Here is a 19,740-nt window from a genome sequence, read left to right on the forward strand (position 1 = left end):
TGACACAGTGAGTGATGTCCTGCCCACGTACGAGTGGGCTGTGCATATTTACATTTTCTCACCACTAGCCATTACAATAGTTTTGTCTTTGTGTGTGTGTGTGTGTGTGTGTGTGTGTGCGTGTGTGTGTGTGTGTGTGTGTGTGTGTGCGTGTGTGTGTGTGTGTGTGTGTGTGTGTGCGTGTGTGTGTGTGTGTGTGTGTGTGTGTGAGAGAGACAGACGGTTTATGTGTGTGTTTGTTGCTACTGGAGACAAAGCCTGTCATGTCTGTCAACAAAACCAACCTGCCTGTCCTGCACCACAGCACACAGGCCTCCCACCCCCGATTACACATGTAGCCAGGGGTGGGAAGGTGTTAGACATGATCCTAAAACCCCTTCTATATTTCTGTTCTCTTTTATTTTTGCTGAGTTTTTCGAGAACACTTTTTTATCATAAAGGATGTGGTTCAGACAGTGGTGAACTGCATGCTATGTATCTGTGCTCTAGTTCCTCCATGGAACTTCCTTAGCACAGTATGTGTCCACTGCAGTATATGTTTGAAATCTTAAGCAAACAAAAAGCAGTCCTCACCGTTGTGTGGAAGCAGTTGATGAGATTTCACACAGAACCTAAAGTACAATGTATAATTCAGCTAAAAAGAGGTCCACATTGACCAGCTTAAGACATTGAAATGTTACTTTAATGCTTCTATAATAATTATCAATAATGTATATTATTAATTTAATTATTGTTAAATTTTATTGTAATTTATATCTAGATTTATGTGGATATAAACCAGCGCAGTACATAAAAATATATCTGAATTCTGAACTTTAAATTGGTGCGTTTTTTGTTGGAAAAAAAAAACACCACAAGATGTTTCTTTGCTGTCAGAAAAACTGACTGAAAAACACCGTGTTCTGCCAGAGAGGTACAGTAACTCTTCATCTGAGCAAGAGCTACAGGTTAAAACAACAACAACAACAAAAACAACAGCGACAACAAAAACATTTGAGCTTAGCATTAAGACTGTGGTCAATGACATCGAGACTGCAGTACAATCCAGGACCGTAGCTCCAACTAGTTTCCTGTCATCCACATATATTAACCATTGATCAGTCATGTGTACTAATGCAGTGCTAGTAGAATGCCCTGTTTTTTTTTTTGTGTGTGTTTGTGATAGATGGTTTTTATATATATGTGCGTGTGTGTGTGTGTGTGTGTGTGTGTGTGTGTGTGTGTGTGTGTGTGTTCGTTGCCAGTGGAAACAAAGCCTGCAGTCATTTTTGTCAGCAAACCAACCTGCCTGACTTGCACTCACAGTACACAGGCCTCCAGCCTCAGATCACAGATGTAGCCAGGGGTTGGACACATAAAATGAGGACATTTACTTGTAATTGAATGATATAACACAGTGATATTTGTACTTTTTTTAAGCAAAGGATCTGAAAAAACCTTCTTCCAACACTAAAGACACAAAAGCTTATTTAGAAAATTAAACCGCGTGATGCAGTTTGACCGTGGAAGTTGCATGCATGTTTTGCACAAAATAAAGTAGGCACAGGAGAACAGTTGCAAAGCTAGAAACTACCAGGCATGCTTGCCAGGGTTAAAACAGTCAACCACACTCGTGCACACATACACGCGAGCGCTATAGGGGGGGGTAGGGTCTGGCACACGAGTTAACCACAGCCGCCAAAGCTGAGGCTATCAGTGTTTACTGAGTAAAACACACGGCTGATGTACCATACAATAAAGTAATAATGCTATAATTAATGCAGCAAGATCCTTGTTTGCTCATTGTACACAGATCTATTTTACTGTGTCTTTTATTCTGGTTTTATCCTGTTTATTTTATTTTTTACTTAATTTTTTCCCCTTGTATTTAAGTGTTTATGGAAATTTGTTTCTTTGATGTTAACTACATTCCCTTGTGCTGCTGTGTCAAATCTAATTTCCCCTATGGGAGGTCAATAAAGGTACATCTCAGCCACAACTATATTCATAACATCAGGACGTTGGCTCTGTGGTTTGTGCTGCTTTGGTTAGTTAATGCGACAGTACTATCAAATTGAGTCACACCAGATTCAGACATGACAAATGTTTTTGTTCCCTGTTTAATTTGGTGCATCACTACTGACCAGCTAAACTGAAAGCATAGACACTCGTGCCCCATCTACTGTAATTTCCGAAATGTGATCTGTTTAGATGTATTTATCCACAGTGTCAAACTGATGGACAATATAGGTTATCTGCATCCATGCCCTTCCTTCATAGCACTGAAAGTGACAAATGCCATTCTATTCCAGTCACGTAGGAGCTGTGCAATCCTTATCTGACTGCCCACACACCCAGGAAGATTCCCTGGAAAAATCTGTACTCGGCATGATTCTCCACAATGCAGAGGCCCACTCCTCCTGGAGAGATGACGCTGAGATCTGCAGTATCCAAAGCACAGATTGGTCAAACTGTCCTTCGGCTGAGTTTTCATGGACTTCATGTAGCGGGCGAGTCGGCCCAGTGTTGTTTCACCAGAGGGACTGGTGTGGTTTGACTCAGCACGATGGAAAACAACCATTAATGGTTGACATTGTCGAAAGGTCATTGTTATCTCCCACTCCAGTACTCCACAATCACCAAGCTGCAGCTCACTGGTTCTGACCTTTCTCTCATTAAACTGAACCTTTATACTGAAAGGGTGGGAGTAGGTCTCCTAGTTACCATTTTTATGACAAGTGAATGTTAGAGACATTTGCTTCTGTGCCTGGAGCAGGTTTGTTTAGAATGACGCTTGTCGTCAGTCCTCAGTCAACCCCATAGTTCCTGCTCAGTGTCATGTGACTTTCTTGACCCCTGTGTCTAAACCAGTTATCATGTCTTTACTGTGGACACTTTCTGAAACAAGTAGCAAGATAAGAGGGAGGGTGGGCAAACCTGCCCTGTCTGACTGCCATAAAAAAGGCTTGACATCGTTTGAAATGTCTGATGATATTACTAATTACCATTACTGATACCAAAATTATACAAAAAAACGTAAACAAGATCTGAATCTGACCAGATGTTCAATGTCAGCTTTTGGTACTTGACTTGTTCTTGATACTTGGTACTACGAACACATCTGGGTTGATATAGATTTGGTACATGGCCCTAGTTTTTCACTGACTCAATTCTTGAAATCTCAAATACGTCAGTCACTGTGCTGCTCCAAGTTTTACAAAAATCGATCATTTGTCTTATATTTATTCTTTGATAGGAAAATATATGCTATATATGGTTATACGTATATACGCCCTCTCTTGCTAGCCATTAGATTGAGAGATTGATACCACCCTTATGTCTGTTCTGGAGATATGAAGTGACTGTCAGCAGGCGGTTAGCTTGGCACAAAGACGGGAAACAGTTAGCCTGGCTCTGTAAGAAAGCAGCAAAATCTGCCTACCTCGGCTCTAAAATAAAGCTAAAGCTAACTCATTAACATGTCATATCTCATTTGTTTAATACACACAAAAACTGGTGCAAAAACAAAGCATTGTGGTTTTACAGGATGTTATGTGCCGGAGAATTTTCTTGGACGGGTGCGGTGACTTCCTGAGTTGGGCTAGTTCCCCCTTGCTTCCAGTTTTTATGCAAAGATAATCTAACTAGTAGCTGGCTCCAGCTTCAAGGAGAACTCCAATTTTATACATCAAAGCCTGTTTTCAGGTGCCAGCACTGAGGGTATTGTAGGGACTGGGTTTTGACAAAGAAGAAGAATGCATAGAATAAGTAGATATCCACTTTTCTACTCCATTGGGATTTTGACAACATTAGAGAGATGAGATGCTAAACCGGTGGAGTAGGCTTCTCTTTTCATGCTGAATCATGAGAGTTGTGTCAAACTCTTGGGTAAAGAATGTCAAACTATCCCTTTAAGTTTGTTATGATGTTTTTACATCCATGCTACAAAAGCACTTGGTGCAAGTATAACATTTTATTTGGTAATTTATGTTTTACTTTGTGTCCTGATGTTTCACTGAAAAACTGGTGGTACATTTCTGCTTCATTTTCCTCAGTGAACCTAACGGCTCTGCATCACCTCTCACAGTGTAATGCCTCTGATGATGAGAGTCTAATCCATTTTGGGTTGGTTGTATTGTCACTGAGGATGTGCACCAGTCAGCTGTCAGTGTGTGGCACAATGGGCCCGTGGCAGCCAGCCATTCAGCCTGCATGTCACATCCTGTTTGACGATTGGTCTCATCCGACCCCCCGGTTTGGCACCAGTGTCGTCCCACTACCCACAGATAAACAGATGAATTCAGAGCGATGCAGCACCGATACATGCGAAGGAACAGCATCAAAATTAGGTCTGTTTTATAAAAGATAAAAATATTTACATGCAGAAATCAATGAAGGAAAGTTAAGTGGATAAATTATGGCACTAATATCAGATTTTCACTTCAGATTATCGTGGCCAAAAGAGTTTACGATAATGATATTATTGTGATTTGGGAAATAAAAAATGCTACCGGTCAAATTGATCTTTAACTTTGTTAATTGTGTGTTTTGTCTCTTTTTTGGCAGATGAATTAGACTCAAATATGAGTGTAGGGAGGTGGAGAGAGAGTCACTAACCATAACTGATCAAAATCATACAAAAACAACGATTACAATAATGGATAGTGAAAATGCAACCAGAGGAACTCATAAACAAAAGACCCACACAGCCTAACATCTACCATCACGATATTATCATACGTGTATTATTCACAGGATATCAGTATTTCATTTTTCAAATAATCAATAATACTGGTGTGTCGCGACACCCCCAACAAAGCCAATTAGGTTTTTAAAATGTCAGCAACAAGATTTGAAGAATACAATTATCAAATCCCAGAAGCCAGAGAGACTTAGTGTAACAGATGTTTCCTCTTTTCACTGATCCCCTGAGCTTCCAGTCAGACCTGATTTGAATATTTGGGTTACTGTGCTATACAAACACAACATCAGATAAGTTAAGAAATGTCACATGTATTTTTGTGTTGTGATGTGTGATGACCAGCTGTTGATGTATTTATATTTAAGTCTAAACAGCGGGCCAGTTATACCGATGTCTACAAGCTGCTCCGTTTGTCCTGCCTGTTGATATTAACTTTAGTGAGGTTTTTTTTTTTTTTTTTAAGAGTTGTGTTGCAAGACAGTCACGATGAAACAGCCTTTGAGAACAATTTATCATCTCAACTCACTTCCACTTTACACTGTGGAATGTACAAAAGCTTTACTCTACATCAGCAGCAAAGTCGCTCCCTTTTTGTGGTTACATATCATAATGTCACATAGTTTGTCCACCAGATTAAAGCAGAAGTGTGCAACATTTTATCTGAAATTCAGTAATTATCTTTATACCAATTCTCAGAGGAAGAGCTATTTATCTCCCCTGAGCTGAATTCTCATGAAGTGAGTCATCTGTGAACAAAGCGGACTGTATTTTGTTAGAAAATTCACTTACAGCTGGACCATTTTTGACTTAAGTGCATTTAATGTCCTGCTGTGGCATCAGGCGATGACTCTATGTTGAAGCTCCTGTCTGTATATGGTTTGGTTCTGCAGGATGTAGGCTATACACAAGATCACAGTCTTTATGTGTGTAACATTTATGGCTAAACGGCCACTCATCGCAGCAGAGGCGAGGGTTCTGTCCATGTGTAAATAAACACGCTGTCTGCAGAAAAAGACAGAGTACAGTAGCAGTAGGTAGAGGCTGGCTGTGTCCTGTGTGAGCATGCCTTCTGGTTTGAACTGGGACTGGCTGTGTTGAATGAGCTGTGCAGACTGTTATTAAAGAGCAGAGCTGGAGTAAGTAACGTGTTTTGTGTGTGTAATGAGTTAGTCCTAGTCTAAGTCAAAGTGTTGCATCCTCTCTTAGTGGCGTTTGTGGTGTCTAATGTCTGCAGAAGTGGCTTTTGACACTGGAGGGGTTTTCAAGAAAACCCTGAAATCTCTTTAAAACTGAAACTAGAGAAATCACTTTTCTATGTAACTAGTAACATGTGCTCCCTACTTCCATTTAAATCCTGTTGGTGCTACATTCCAGGAAATTAAAGGGAGGGAGCCACCTTTTCCTTGCTGTCATTTCTTTCAGTCGCAGTTTTCCTTTAAGCCAAAGACAAACAGACGAACTGTTGATTTAACTGCTACTTCGTGAACCATGACTTGATAAACTTTGTCCCTCCCCTCTCTGAACACTTTATAATCTGCACTGCAAATAAGAAGGAGCGGAGTCATGTTCACAGACACTGAAAAAGAAAACTGTTTAAAACCACTTGAGTCTCTGAATCGTTGCAACACAGTTTGAACGCATGTACTTAGATAAATGCTCTGTGGCTGCACACAGGCTGACAGGCGCATCTCCATCTTTGCGGCTCGTGTCCACCAATCACTGCTCCCTCACAGAGACCCACGGACAGCCTGAACACTCCCTCCTCCTTCTGCTCCCCCTCCTCCTCCTCCTTCTGTTCATCTACACATTAAAACATACAAAACGCTCCATACCCGGCTCACTTCCACATCTACAGACTCCATCAGCGGTCCTGCTCCTCTCTCTCCTGTGTGGTTCATCTCCCAAACTGTGAGTTCACCTCTTCCAAACAACATGCATCCTCCTTTATGTGACTTTCCGGGCTTTGATATATCTGACAGAGCTTTAAAATCGTGCAGGATTTCTTACATCGACGCTGCACAGTTCGTGCTGTTCCTGTTACCTGAGTAGATGTGTTGTTGGGGATTTTGTGGCCAGTTTAAGGACACGGTTGTAAAGTTTGAAGTGATTTCATTTCCAGATGTGGAGAGTCTCCGTACATTTCGCTTCTTCTTTTGAGTCGCTGAGCTTCTCTGCAGCCAATGAATGGACGGAAAACAGAACTACACGGCTGGACGTTTAGGTTTATTATAGGAACAAACTGCATTGTTTGTTATGTAGGGCTATGGGAGAAATACTCTTCTACTTTGATAATGAAACGGAGCGTAAAAAACTAGTGTAGTGTAGGAAGTAGTAGTTTGGATGTTATGTAATAATCAAAAAAAAAAAAAAAAAAAGAAAAGAAAAGAAAAAAGAGATCGGTCTGCCCAGAGAATAAATGTAGGCTTAACTTCATATGGAAATAACAGGAATGGATCCTGGATTCTGTTCTGCTTGTTTTTATCTAAGTCTCCAGTCTGATCAGTCAGCAGAAGAAGAAGAAGCAGCAGCAGAAATCCCTTCATTAGAGATGCTCTTCTCAACACGCATCTCTGCACTGATCCCCGTAGACTCGCAGTATTATGTTCAGTATTATGTCACATCAGTGTTATTACCAGTTCAGCTGGTTCCAGACATTAATGGCCACAAGTGGTCTTAAGTAGTTTGTCCATGATGCAGCATTTATTGATTGGCCTGTTACAGGAAGTCAACTGGGTATTTCTCTCTGCACTGAAACATGAGCAACATTTAACCCCCAGCTGAACAAACTCCACAGTAATGATAATAGTATTCCATCAGATGGTGGTGATGATTGTTTGTTTTATCTCTGCTTGGTGTGTCAGCTATGATCTAACCCTTTAATATCTAACTATAAATAATAATATGTCATGCACAAATAAGCAGGTGTAGGGTATAGTTACAGTATGTGGATCATAGGGTAAAGTATATGGAGTGCAAGCTCTTGTGTGTTACAGTGGTGAGGAAGTGGACATTGTCTGGGTTGTGTGATCACAGTCGACGTCAGCCTCACTGCAGCAATAATCCTGCTGCCGCCCGTCTTGTAATCTGGCTCTTGTGTAATCAGGGCAAACAGTAATCTGTATAATCTTGCAGCCTTGGTGGGGTAAAGATTCACTACTCTCATCACAATGTAAAGTTTTTGAAGCAAACTTTGTGTTTCTCCGAATGTGAGGTTTTGTGATGTTAAAGAATTAAACTGTGCAGCAGTTTGTTCAAGGGGTTCATTTATTGAAGCAATCTGCTCATAAACTAGTTGTTCAGTAACATCAAGTTTTGTTTTCACTTCATATCAACCATAACAGTGTGTGAGTGAAAGTTGGATCATGCATACTGTGCTTTACTCCACCAGTTTATGTGAAAACTTAAATATGTCCCTACACCAGCTGTCAGCGGGCTGCAATAAGTGTCAGATATGATTATTGTAAAGGAATCACCACAGTGGTTGGTGCATGTGAACAATCTACAGATGTGACAGCTGCAGTGGATGAGTAATTAGTGGTTCAAAGAACTAGTTTGTCTGGTTTGGACTATACCCTGAATGCCTATATATGGCAGGAGGTAAATATGTTTGCCTCTTGTCAAGATAACACCTATTATTAACCACTGGGTTAGTTTGTCTCAGCTGTTACCCACAACGCTATAAAAACTTTAGCTATTCAGGAAAGACGTCACCATTGATACCACAAAATAACTTCCTCATATACGTTGCCGCATCTCTCTGGCCTCCTTTGTGTCCTAGGCTTGGGTTAAGCTTTAAAACTTAAAAACCCCTCCCTGTCTCCCGCTGACCCCCTCGTGTTTATAAGCATCTCCATATTTCTTACCCTCCCTCTCACAGCCTGTCATCTCCTCCTCTCTCTCAGAGCCATCATGGTTTCCCATAAAGAGTTTGTGGGTGCGGGGAAGGAGCCGGGGCTGCAGGTGTGGCGTATCGAGAACATGGACCTGAAGCCGGTTCCCAAGTCCCTGCACGGCAGCTTTTACACCGGGGATGCATACCTGCTGCTCTTCACCACCGCAGCACCTTCGTACAACATTCACATGTGGCTGGGTAAGACATGGACACACACTTCAGTGTCTTGCAGTAACATGGCAGACTGCTCAACACTCTCTTAGCAACTTAGGATTCAAAGTATTATTACTTGCTCTTTATCGGGTGTGGTCTGATTTACCTGATGAAAAGTATGTTTTCATCACTGTTTTCAAAACAGGAACCGGTCTTGCATTTCATTTTTAACAACACATTTGGGAGCGGAAGCTATTTCACAGCAGGATGTTCCCCAAATACTATTGCTCGTCTTTTTTCCTGTTGTTTTGTCATTTTATTGTCAGGTTTATTGCTTTACAATCATCATTTTATGGTTTCACCACTTGTTTTATGTAGTAGAGAGGTTTCTGTTTAGTTTATGTTATATGTGAGCTGACCAAAGAAAATCCCTCTTATTTAATTGCTCATAAGATATTGGCTGCTGAAGTGGGTAAAAGTACAGTATTGGGCTCAGCCCCTTACTGAAGTTACAGTTACGAACTAAAGTGAAACAGTTCCTTCCTCCAAAGTTGATACACATACAGTGCATGCACATACGTGGCACAAGTTTAAACAGTCATGCATTTTGATACTTAGACCCATATACACACACACTAAGACTAGAGAGTAAGTGAAACTTCCTGAGGTTTTTGAAGTTAAAGCTGATCAGATTATGCATGTGATCTCAGTGCTTAAACATCCTCTGCTGTATGAGTCGGTGAATTCTTTCTTCTCTAAAAGTCATACTAGTTTGTGAAATTCCTCTCCTCGCGCGTCCCGCAGGTCAGGCCTCAACAGAGCACGCTGTGACATACAACTTTAACTACGTGAAATCCTAAATTTAAGGCAAAATCTTTTTTCTCATGCTCCTTAAATTTTCAGTTACATAACAAAATCAGAGGCCTGAACTAAACCGCTGCATGACTCACACATAGAATACCTCTGCAGGCCACAAGCAACAGGCACTGGTCCCTGCATGTTTGTGCTGTTCCCTGCCAGTTCTCTTCCTGTGCCAGCACACAGACACACAGGCCTTTTAGTTCCCAGTGCAACCATCTGGAAGATGTTAGACTAGAAATAACATGCGAGCATAATTAATCCCTCTGTCTGGGATTGATGTTAGTCATGTGAAATTATGAAATAGTTTTATCCATGTTGTGTGCCATCTGACAGTAATAGCAGGATACAGAGCGGCTCTGCTGCAGATGTGGTTGATGTGATTCAATGACTCCGGTCCTGACTCAAAGGTCCCTTAAGGTCACGGCAGAAACTAAAGTGCTGCAGTTTGCTCTGCTAAATCAAAGAAATTAATGCATTTGAGAGAAACTTGATCCTCGGGCATCAATGTGAAACACTTAAAGGATTTAATAGAAAAACAGCTACTTGAATACAGATATCTCGTCTCTGCAGGGGACGAGTGTTCACAGGATGAGAGTGGATCAGCGGCCATCTTTGCCACACAGCTGGATGACTTCCTGGGTGGTGGACCAGTGCAGTACAGGGAGGTGCAGAACCATGAATCCAACACCTTTCTGGGGTACTTCAGGTCAGGCATCAAGTATCAGGTGAGTTTCATTGTATAGCAGAGACAGCTTTGCAATAATGGTGTACTTTGGTTACTACTTTGGTTAATGACTAAATAATAATAACATGCACATCAGCCTCGACTGTGCTTTGTATTTAGGGCCTATTAGCTGAAATTAGCATGCTAACCTGCCAAACTAAGATAGTGAGCATACTTAACATTATCGCCACAACATGAGCATGTTAGCATTCACTGTGAGCGTTGCTGCGTCGAGCGTCACCCTTTTAATTGAAGCCGTGCTGTGCCTTATTACAACTATACAGAGCCGCTAGCAGCAGGCTGTAGACTCTTAGTCTGCTTTCTTTTGAAACAGTGTACAGTTTCATGTCTCTGTGCCTCAAACAATTATTCAAATGAAAATGTTTGAGAAGGGAAAATCACTCTTTAAAAGAATAGATTATATAGATAGATCTAGATTAATGACTGCATAGATAAGGAACAACCCATTACATTAGCAAATATAAAGTTAGCAATGGAAATGTTATATTTCTTAAAGCATTAACAGTGATGACTAAAAACAGATGGGACAAGAATCTGTCTCTGAAACTTTCTTTGACCTAAATATATCAGCAGAGTTTAATGATTGTCAGAATCCCGTGAACTTTGCCATGCAGTTAATCTGATGAGTCTGAAGTTCAGAGGAGACACAACATTCCCTTTTTGCTATTTACATCCCAGGGTGTGTCTGGCTTTGACTGACTGAGACTGTAACCAAGTCGACCAGCCTGCGCAAAGGAAGACATTTGAAAAGACACAAGCTAAGCCACTTTTACCAGGCGTCTGTTTCTCATTTCCATGCATACCATTCAAACCCCCTCCTGGCTTTAGTTGGGTGTAATTAACCCAGACTTGTTTACTACTTTTGCAAAGTTGTAGGGTGGAAACTCTTCTTTGCACATGTGCAGATACACAGTACACACACACACACACACACACACACACACACACACACACACACACACACACACACAGGCTCACACAGTGATCTTCAGAGGAACAGTGAGGAACAGAACTAAACCTCATTATCTCTTCATAGTTTTGGTAACTCCGCTTTTGGGGAAAAAGTCCTTCCATTAGAATAAACAGTGCCTGCATTGTTGCCATGGAAAGTTTTACTGCCTCTCTCTTGAGAAAGGCACAAAAACGAGATGAATGTGGTCTCCATTTTGAGGTCTAGATAGCCACTCCCCAGGATGCTAACAAGACTATGTGGGTAAAAGCTAAAGCTTCAAAGGCCATTATAAGAAATAGGAAGCCCCCTCTTGGTTTTTTTCTCATGACCTTAGAGGGGTTTATTTGCTTTAGTTTTCTACATGTTGAATACTCAGCAAACATCATCTATCAAACTTTTGTCCAGCACAAAGTGTGTCTGTTGCTCATTTGCAGTATTTAATTTGCATGTCTTGTAAATACCTGTTTTGTTTAATGGCTTCACAAAGGACGGCACATTACGAGACAATCCAGCCTCCCAGGTACATGATCCTCCTTCTGTCCAGAGGCAGGCATCATGTTAGTTTCATTTCATCCATTTGATAAGGTTTATTGGCTGCGTAGCTGTGATTTATTGTAAGCTTATCTCATTATTTGGCAGTAGAATATAGAGCCTTTTGTCCTTTGAGGTTTTACGGTATTGTGTAAAACTCATTTCACCCTCACCATGCAGCAAGCTCTGCATCTCATGAAATCATCTGACTCCATGCATCAAGTTTCAAACCTCTCAGTATTGTATTTGTGACTGTTGAGAACTAAAACTGTGCACATGATGTAGTGACTTTTTCTTCCCTGAACTGTGCTCATGTACACACTTTAAATGAAGCTGGGACTTCCAGTTTTCATCACCTGAATTATTATTATTTGTTTCAGAAAGGGGGTGTGGCCTCAGGTTTTCAGCATGTGGTGACCAATGACATGAACGTGAAGCGCCTGCTGCACGTCAAGGGTCGGAGGGCCATCAGAGCAACAGAAGTGGACCTGTCCTGGGGCAGCTTCAACAAGGGCGACTGCTTTATTATTGACCTGGGAAAGGTGAGATCTGTTATTTAATGTGTGTTGGTGAGTGTGTGTTTCTGTCTGGGTGACTATTCCGTGTCCCGTACATCGCTAACACACAACATATGTCAAAGCTCATGTGCTCCAGCAATACTGTTTGTAATTTCACCTCGCGGTTGCACATGTGATGGACAGAGGACAAGTAATGAGTTTCTTCTTTCTTAAAAAGGCAGAATTTGTTTGGCTGCACTGTAAACCGTGACCGTTGCTATCTAGTTGACAAAATGGCTGTCCTTGAGTGTTTGCTGCCCCTGAATTCTGAGACTTGATGTATTAAACCTTAGTTGCTGTTACCACCATAAACCAGTGTTTGTCACCAAATCATCCTGGAATTAAATCTTTAATATCTCTTTCCTGTCCTTTCCGCTCCTGCAGGACGTCTATCAGTGGTGTGGCAGTGAGTGTAACCGGTTCGAGAGGCTGAAGGCCTCTGAGGTCTCCATCGACATCAGAGATAATGAGAGAAACGGCAGAGCCAAACTGCACATGGTGGAGGAGGGGGAAGAGCCAGCAGCAGTCATAGAGGTGATACGCAATCACATACACATTCCTGGTTTTCTCTCCGTCTCCTGATGAATATCCACTCACTGAGGTTTACAGCCTACAGGTGGTCGCTTGTGAGCAGAATCTATAAGTGCATTTAATGGCCAGCGAGTTGGTCAGCGTGGGAATAAGTGGTCACAATGCTGTCCTTTGTAACGTGCTGTGTATGTGCCAACTCTGTGCCAACTAAGGCCGCATTGTAAACACTTTCTTTACAACAAGAGAGGGGGGTGAACTCCAGAGAGGCTTAATGAGGAGAGAGAGGAAGGAAAGGGGCTTTATAGAGCATGTTTTATATTCATCAGCATTCATTTTTAATCTGATAAAAGCTGTAAAATATAGTCTACAAAACGAACCACCATCAAGACTGCTGGCTGCTTTATCTGTGAATGAAAACACATAATGATAATTTGAAGCATAAGTGATAATTATGGCAAAAAGATGAACACAATAATTAACTCCTCTGGCTGTTGTATAGGCTCTGGGTCCTAAATCCGCCATTGCCCCCAGTACTCCTGATGATGACAAGGTGGACACCTCCAACAGGAAGAAGGGTGCCCTCTACATGGTGAGTAACACAAGTGCTGAATTTGTAATTCATATAAAAGATTGTGCTGCATTCTTGTAGTTCTGGTTTAAATTTGAAGACCAAAACTTTAATAAAAAAGCCGGGACAAAGGTCTCAAGAACTGTAAACATATTGTAAAAATATTTCAATTATCTGTCAATTTATGATAATATAATTTTCCGGGTAAAAAAATCACAGGATTTATAAGTGCATACAATAAAGAAAACAGCATGTTTTCACACACTGGGAGTCATTGTATGTAGCTCATTTTACTTAATCTATACCACCACATCCAAAATGCATTTACTGTATAAATGAATTAAAAATGAGTCTTTCAGACCCGAGCTGGTAGCTGATGCTGTTCCTCTGCTTTGTAGATCTCTGATGCATCTGGTTCGATGAAGGTGTCAGCTGTGGCTCCATCCAGTCCCTTCAAACAGGCCATGTTGTCTCCTGAGGAGTGCTACATCCTGGACAACGGGGTGGACAGGAACATCTTTGTATGGAAAGGTGCCGACAACATCAGAGACTACATAACACACCAGAAAATAGTTTTGAACGAACTCAGAACACTAGCTTTTAGTTTTCTCCCCGTCTCCTCACAGCTATTTCTTCTCCACAAATTAGTAAGAATTTATGTGGAAAATGTGTGTCCACAAGTAGTTGTGCCTCCAAGCTAAACACATGAAAAACAGCTGTTCTGTCCCTGACTCACCCTGATATTTTAAAATTCTGGCTGCGATACCATCGCATTCACTTATACACAATTTACTTTCAGTAATGTTGAGCTAAAATGAAATCTACAATAATTCTTGTCAAGGTTGAGACCAGTCCGGAAAGTTTTTGAGCCCCCTGGAGGTGTCATATGATATATTCGGTGAAGCATCTACAGTTAATAATGCCACTATAAACCTGCCCAGACAAACCCCTTTTAATATTTAATATTTATAAGCTAGTTTATGACATAGGTTCTCTCTCAAGTCAGATCACATACATTTTTTGAGAATTATGGCCTTTTCACCATGTCCTCCTCGTTTGGCTTCAACCAGGTCCCAAGGCCAACATGTCAGAGCGTAAAGCAGCCATGTCCGCAGGTCAGCAGTTCATCAAAGACAAGGGATACTCCAACAAGACACAGGTAAAGCTGACATGTACTTAATAACGCTATCAGAAAAAGGTTACAGCAACTTTACACTCAGAGGACGGCAAAAATATTATGGCAAAAAATATCACACATGTAATTCCATGTCACACTTAAAGAAGTTCATCAAGCTAAAATCCCTGTTTCCCTTGTAGATCCAGGTTCTTCCTGCAGGAGCCGAGACGACTCTGTTCAAGCAGTTCTTCAGCGACTGGAGGGACAAGGACGAGACTACAGGCCCCAGCAAAGCCTTCACCATCGGCCGCATAGCCAAAGTGGAACAGGTGCCATTCGATGCCTCCACCCTGCACTCAAACAAAGTCATGGCAGCTCAGCACGGCATGGTGGATGATGGCAAGGGCAAAGTCCAGGTATGAGTGTGTTAAAAAAAAAAAAAGGGGGAAACATGGCATGGGCAAAACAGTGTTGTGGTGGTGAGTTGTGTAAAATGGTTGTAGTCTTGCTTTAAGATCTGGCGAGTGGAGAACGGTAAAGATGTGCCCGTGGATCCCTCCTCCTATGGTCACTTCTATGGTGGAGACTGTTACCTCATCCTCTACAGCTACAGACAGGGAGGCCGGGAGCAACACATCATATACACCTGGTGGGTCAGAAGAAATATTTATACAAACATGTGTGTCTAATACAGTATGAGTTACAAGCTGTAGAGGAGTGTGCGTGCGAATTACCCAACCACACCCAGTCTTGCACCAGTAAATGACCTGCTCCCAGGAAAATCATCCAGACTGTGTGTGTGTGTGTTACTGTGTCAGGCAGGGGCTGAAGTGCACACAGGATGAACTGGCAGCCTCAGCATTCCTCACAGTGAAGCTGGATGACTCAATGGGAGGATCCCCAGTTCAGGTTAGCGCTTGACGCCGACACACTGCTCACCTTTTCATCATGTGAAAAAACAAGTCTCTTCAGTCCCTTAATAATCTGCAATATTAAAGCAGATAATTTAGTGTTAGAAGTAATTACGTTAAGCTCTCTTCCTAGAAGCTGATAAGAAAAGACAAAGTCACAGTTGCCTGAGTTCTCTAAATGTGTGCAGGGGATTTTGGGAAATTGGGCAAGAAGTTGCAGTTTAAGTGTCAAAATTGAGAACTAACCTGAAACTTTTGTTATAACATGTAATGTCGTAACCTCACTCTTCTGCTATGAAAAACAAACAACCCTGGACGACCAGCAGAGGGCAGTGTTACTGTAATTTTTGTTGTGATTCAATGCAACTCAAACTGCAGCACTTCCGCACTTACCACATAGTGTCAACATCTTCGTGGCAATATTAGAGTTGACCAACAAATGATCATCGCCCACTGAAGATCTCACAGCTGGATGAGTAACTTAAGGAGGCGCTTATCCACTTTCTCTGTGATGTTGGCAACAAAACATGGATAAAACCTGATTCTGAGTCAGTGATAATTGTGAAGCTTATTTTCCACATTTTTCTTTAAAGAACCATACAAGTGGATTCACTTCAAAAACACAACCTCAGTACTTAATGGGTAATCATTTGCAAAGCACGCTATTGTGAAACTTTGATGTACCTTTTCTTACATATCAGGTAATCCACTGGTTTCTGTTGAATTCTGTATGGTTCTGTATGAAAGTCTAGCAGAGTCTTAAAATTTGACTTAGTTGTGTAATCCAACACAGTGAATATCACATGTGCATTCATTTGGGTCAAAGTTCTCCAAACAAGTCTTGACTCAAACTGCATTAGCATGCAATGATAACATTACATTGACGAAAAGTAATGCAGATGTGAGGCTGCAAATTGATTTTCAGATCATACAGAAATTAATTGAAACCAAATGGTTTGGTACGGTAGGAATATTGTAAGCTGTGCCGATCATTCAGTAATGGTCTGAAGAAATGTAAGGTATACATAACTTACAGTTAAAGAGCTAGCGCCTCATTTGCTACATCATTTATATTTACGTATTCATGTAAAAATGCCTGTTAACTAGAAGAGTGATAAGAGCCATCAGCCTTCATGGTGAAGTTTCTTAATGGCTTCATCCACAGGTGAGAGTGACTCAGGGTCAGGAGCCTCCGCACCTGATGAGCCTGTTCCAGGGCAAACCCATGATCATCCACAGCGGAGGAACGTCACGCAAAGGTGGACAGTCGCAGACCAGCAGCACTCGCCTCTTCCACATCCGACAGAGCTCTTCCCGTGCCACCCGGGCTGTAGAGGTGAGCTGCATGCACACACGTCCCCGAGAACTTGACATGGTGTAGAGATGTCTGATTTTCATCTCTCACCTGGTCTGCATGCGTTTCTTCAGGTCGAGGCCACTGCATCCAATCTGAACACCAACGATGCGTTTGTGCTGAAATCCCCGAGCGCCATGTTTGTGTGGCGGGGAGTGGGTGCCAGTGATGAGGAGATGGAGGCTACCAAACATGTGGTGGGCTTCCTGGGTGGCAGTGCCAGCCCTGTGTCAGAGGGCAAAGAGCCAGGTGGGTGTCCTCTGAGGATCGATATGCTATATGTAACACAACAAGCAAAAGGACAAATTATTTGCTTAGAAAGGTTGTTACTCAATACTTATCCTCCATGAAAAGAAACTGGGAACTATCACTCAGGAGGGCTTTTCTGTTATTGATCTGCCAAAGGTGAAATTGTTGGTTGTATTGTAGATAATGCTGGTCTGATCAGGAGTATGCATCATCAATCTGTGTGAACATTATACTCATTGGCCTAATGGGTTAATGGATGTGCAGTGATTTAAAGTGAGTTAAATGTAAAATAGTTATATTAGGTCACTAGTCTAATTTTGACATAATGTTGAGGGTTAAAAGCAGCTCAACCCTGTTTCATTGTTTGATTGGCACTGATTGTCACAATGAAAATACTGTCTAAAAGTGAACGGCCCTAAGTGCTACACAGCCATGTCATGTTGCTACATGCTGCATCTTGTCACGCACATCTAGCTTTTCAAACCAGTTACAATGACTGGCCTGATAAGATACAACTGTTACATTTGTGGTCTGGTTTAGATCAGCCTTGAAAAGATGATGCATCTTGTTGCTGACTGCCCCAAAGAGGATGTGATTTACTTCCTGTTCAAACAAACAAAGCAGCGAATATGGGACATAGTGCTTGTAACTGATTGCTGTTGTGTTTTCTTTCCTCCCAGCTGATTTCTGGTCTGCTCTTGGCGGCAAGAAGGAATACCAGACCTCCAAGAGTCTGCAGAACGTGGTCAAACCTCCACGTCTGTTCGGCTGCTCCAACAAGACTGGAAGACTCATTGTAGGTCACAGAGTGAAATGATGAGAGGAATTGTTTTTCTCATCAGGGCTTACATGTAAAGTAACAGACGTGGGACATGTTATTATATATTTATACACAATCAACTGAGTAGTACCAAGTTAATACAGTGCAATCTAAATAGTGACATTCAATACCCACAAACCGACAGACAGCCAGTCTGAGTTTTCTTCTGCACTCTCTCTCAGGTTGAAGAGGTACCAGGAGACTTCACTCAGTCAGATCTTGCCACTGATGACGTCATGATCTTGGATACCTGGGACCAGGTAAGATGAGCTCTGAGTTTTGATTTTTATGACCTGCTCATAAAACTAGTTGTAGACCCTCTGAATGACTGTGAGTACGTCTCTCCTCCCTGTAGATCTTCCTTTGGGTTGGCAACGAGGCCAATGCAGAGGAGAGGAAGGGCGCTCCCAAAATAGGTTGGTTGCACTAAAGGAAGAAATGTATCATTCAGATTGTACTGCCTTGCTTCAGATTCTTTCTGTCAGAAAACATAACAGATTGATTTGTGTACAACCACGCAGACAAAAAATCAGCTAATGCAGGTTTAAATTTCCTTCATTCAAATTCTGTTGTCTGCAAAATGATGCTGTCAGATTTTTAAACGTTCTCCCGTTGTCTCATATTCCTGTCTCTCGACCTATCCCTTCTTCTATCCACTTCTTCTCATGCAGCAAAAGACTATGTAGACTCAGACCCGTCTGGTCGCAGTGGACTTCCCATCACCACCATCAAACAGGGAGCAGAGCCTCCAACTTTCACTGGCTGGTTCCAGGCTTGGGATCCCAAGATGTGGGAGACAGATCCATTCGACAGAATCCGTGCTCGTTTCTGAACTCAAAACTCCAGGCTCTTTCCCCCAGTCTGACTTCTTACGTATCCAGCACTTCCTGTTGCCACTTTGTTTATCTTACCTCCAATCCCTAAGTGCCAAAACCAATGTTATCACTGTAATCAGGTTGAATGGCTGCCTCTATGCCTTGGTCTCGATGCAGTGCACTAGACTCCATAAACTGGAATGCATCACATCAGGAGACAAATGACTTCCTCTTGTAGCATTGTCTTGAACTGATAGAAGTGGTTTGGTTGTCTGTTGCATCCAAAGCTTGTCACCTTCAGCAAATACCCACTGAGGCTCTCTAACATGAATAGGAAATAGGAAAGGAAGGCATTTTTGACAGCTGGATATGTTATCTGTTTCTCTGCTTTCTTTCATTGCAGTACACTTGTGTTCAGAGGACACCATCATGCTTTCCTTTTTGTCTGTCAAAACAGTCAATCTGTTTTTCCATAATGAGCTAGTATGTTTGATAGAAACAGTTTACTGCATTACTACACTGTGTCTACATGTGTTGTGTTTTTTCATTGGAATATGGATGTTGCACACTTATTAGAAGTTGCATGCTGCGTTTTTTTTAAAATCATATTCTGTGCTTGTGAATTTTAAAATGCGTACAGTGGTATGCACACGTCATTAGTGGCTACTCTTCATGAAATGTCCCTGAAATGCTCTTGTGGATGGCTTTTAAATAAAACTCCCAGGATTTCAAAGCAGTTTTTTTTCATTTGAACATTTTCAAGGCTGATGAATAAATAAATCAGATTAATCCTAAATATGCACTAAAAACCATTCTGCACCGGCATTTATAATTTGAATCCAACCACCAGAAGGTTTATCAGCGGAGGGTTTCTCTCCTCTGTCTCTCAGGAGGAGAGAATGGGATCTTGTTGCAGCTTGCAGCATCTGTCTAAGTAGGAAGAAGACATGAAAGCTCAGCTCACAGCTGCGCTGTCCTTCAGGATGTGCCGACACACGTTTCG

The 19,740-nt window shown here is 41.7% G+C and overlaps 1 protein-coding gene across 2 annotated transcripts; it reads left to right on the forward strand.

The window, feature by feature from the left end:
- The first annotated feature begins 6,486 nt into the window (after nucleotides 1-6,486).
- On the forward strand, nucleotides 6,487-19,470 carry LOC111228815 (gelsolin-like). Of its 2 annotated transcripts, none has more exons than XM_022754889.1 (17): nucleotides 6,487-6,589; nucleotides 8,584-8,771; nucleotides 10,158-10,312; nucleotides 12,196-12,357; nucleotides 12,757-12,906; nucleotides 13,403-13,492; nucleotides 13,870-14,002; nucleotides 14,542-14,630; nucleotides 14,789-15,004; nucleotides 15,092-15,237; nucleotides 15,407-15,497; nucleotides 16,665-16,835; nucleotides 16,928-17,102; nucleotides 17,783-17,898; nucleotides 18,105-18,182; nucleotides 18,278-18,338; nucleotides 18,594-19,470. In XM_022754889.1, the coding sequence occupies exons 2-17, from the start codon at nucleotides 8,591-8,593 to the stop codon at nucleotides 18,752-18,754; spliced, it is 2,175 nt and encodes a 724-aa protein (XP_022610610.1). In that variant the 5' UTR covers nucleotides 6,487-6,589; nucleotides 8,584-8,590; the 3' UTR covers nucleotides 18,755-19,470. The 2 variants fall into 2 exon arrangements, with proteins under 2 accessions (XP_022610610.1, XP_022610611.1); XM_022754890.1 differs by having other exon boundaries at nucleotides 15,104-15,237.
- Nucleotides 19,471-19,740: the final 270 nt, after the last annotated feature.

Source organism: Seriola dumerili, unplaced genomic scaffold (genome assembly GCF_002260705.1).
Source record: "Seriola dumerili isolate Sdu_G_001 unplaced genomic scaffold, Sdu_1.0 BDQW01000226.1, whole genome shotgun sequence".
NCBI lineage: Eukaryota > Metazoa > Chordata > Actinopteri > Carangiformes > Carangidae > Seriola > Seriola dumerili.

Coding starts and splice junctions, on each gene's coding strand:
- LOC111228815 (XM_022754889.1), top strand. CDS start 8,591: ATGGTTTCCCATAAAGAGTTTGTGGGTGCGGGGAAGGAGCCGGGGCTG. Junction 13,493..13,869: donor AGAAGGGTGCCCTCTACATG/GTGAGTAACACA, acceptor TCTGCTTTGTAG/ATCTCTGATGCATCTGGTTC. Junction 18,339..18,593: donor GAAGGGCGCTCCCAAAATAG/GTTGGTTGCACT, acceptor CTTCTCATGCAG/CAAAAGACTATGTAGACTCA.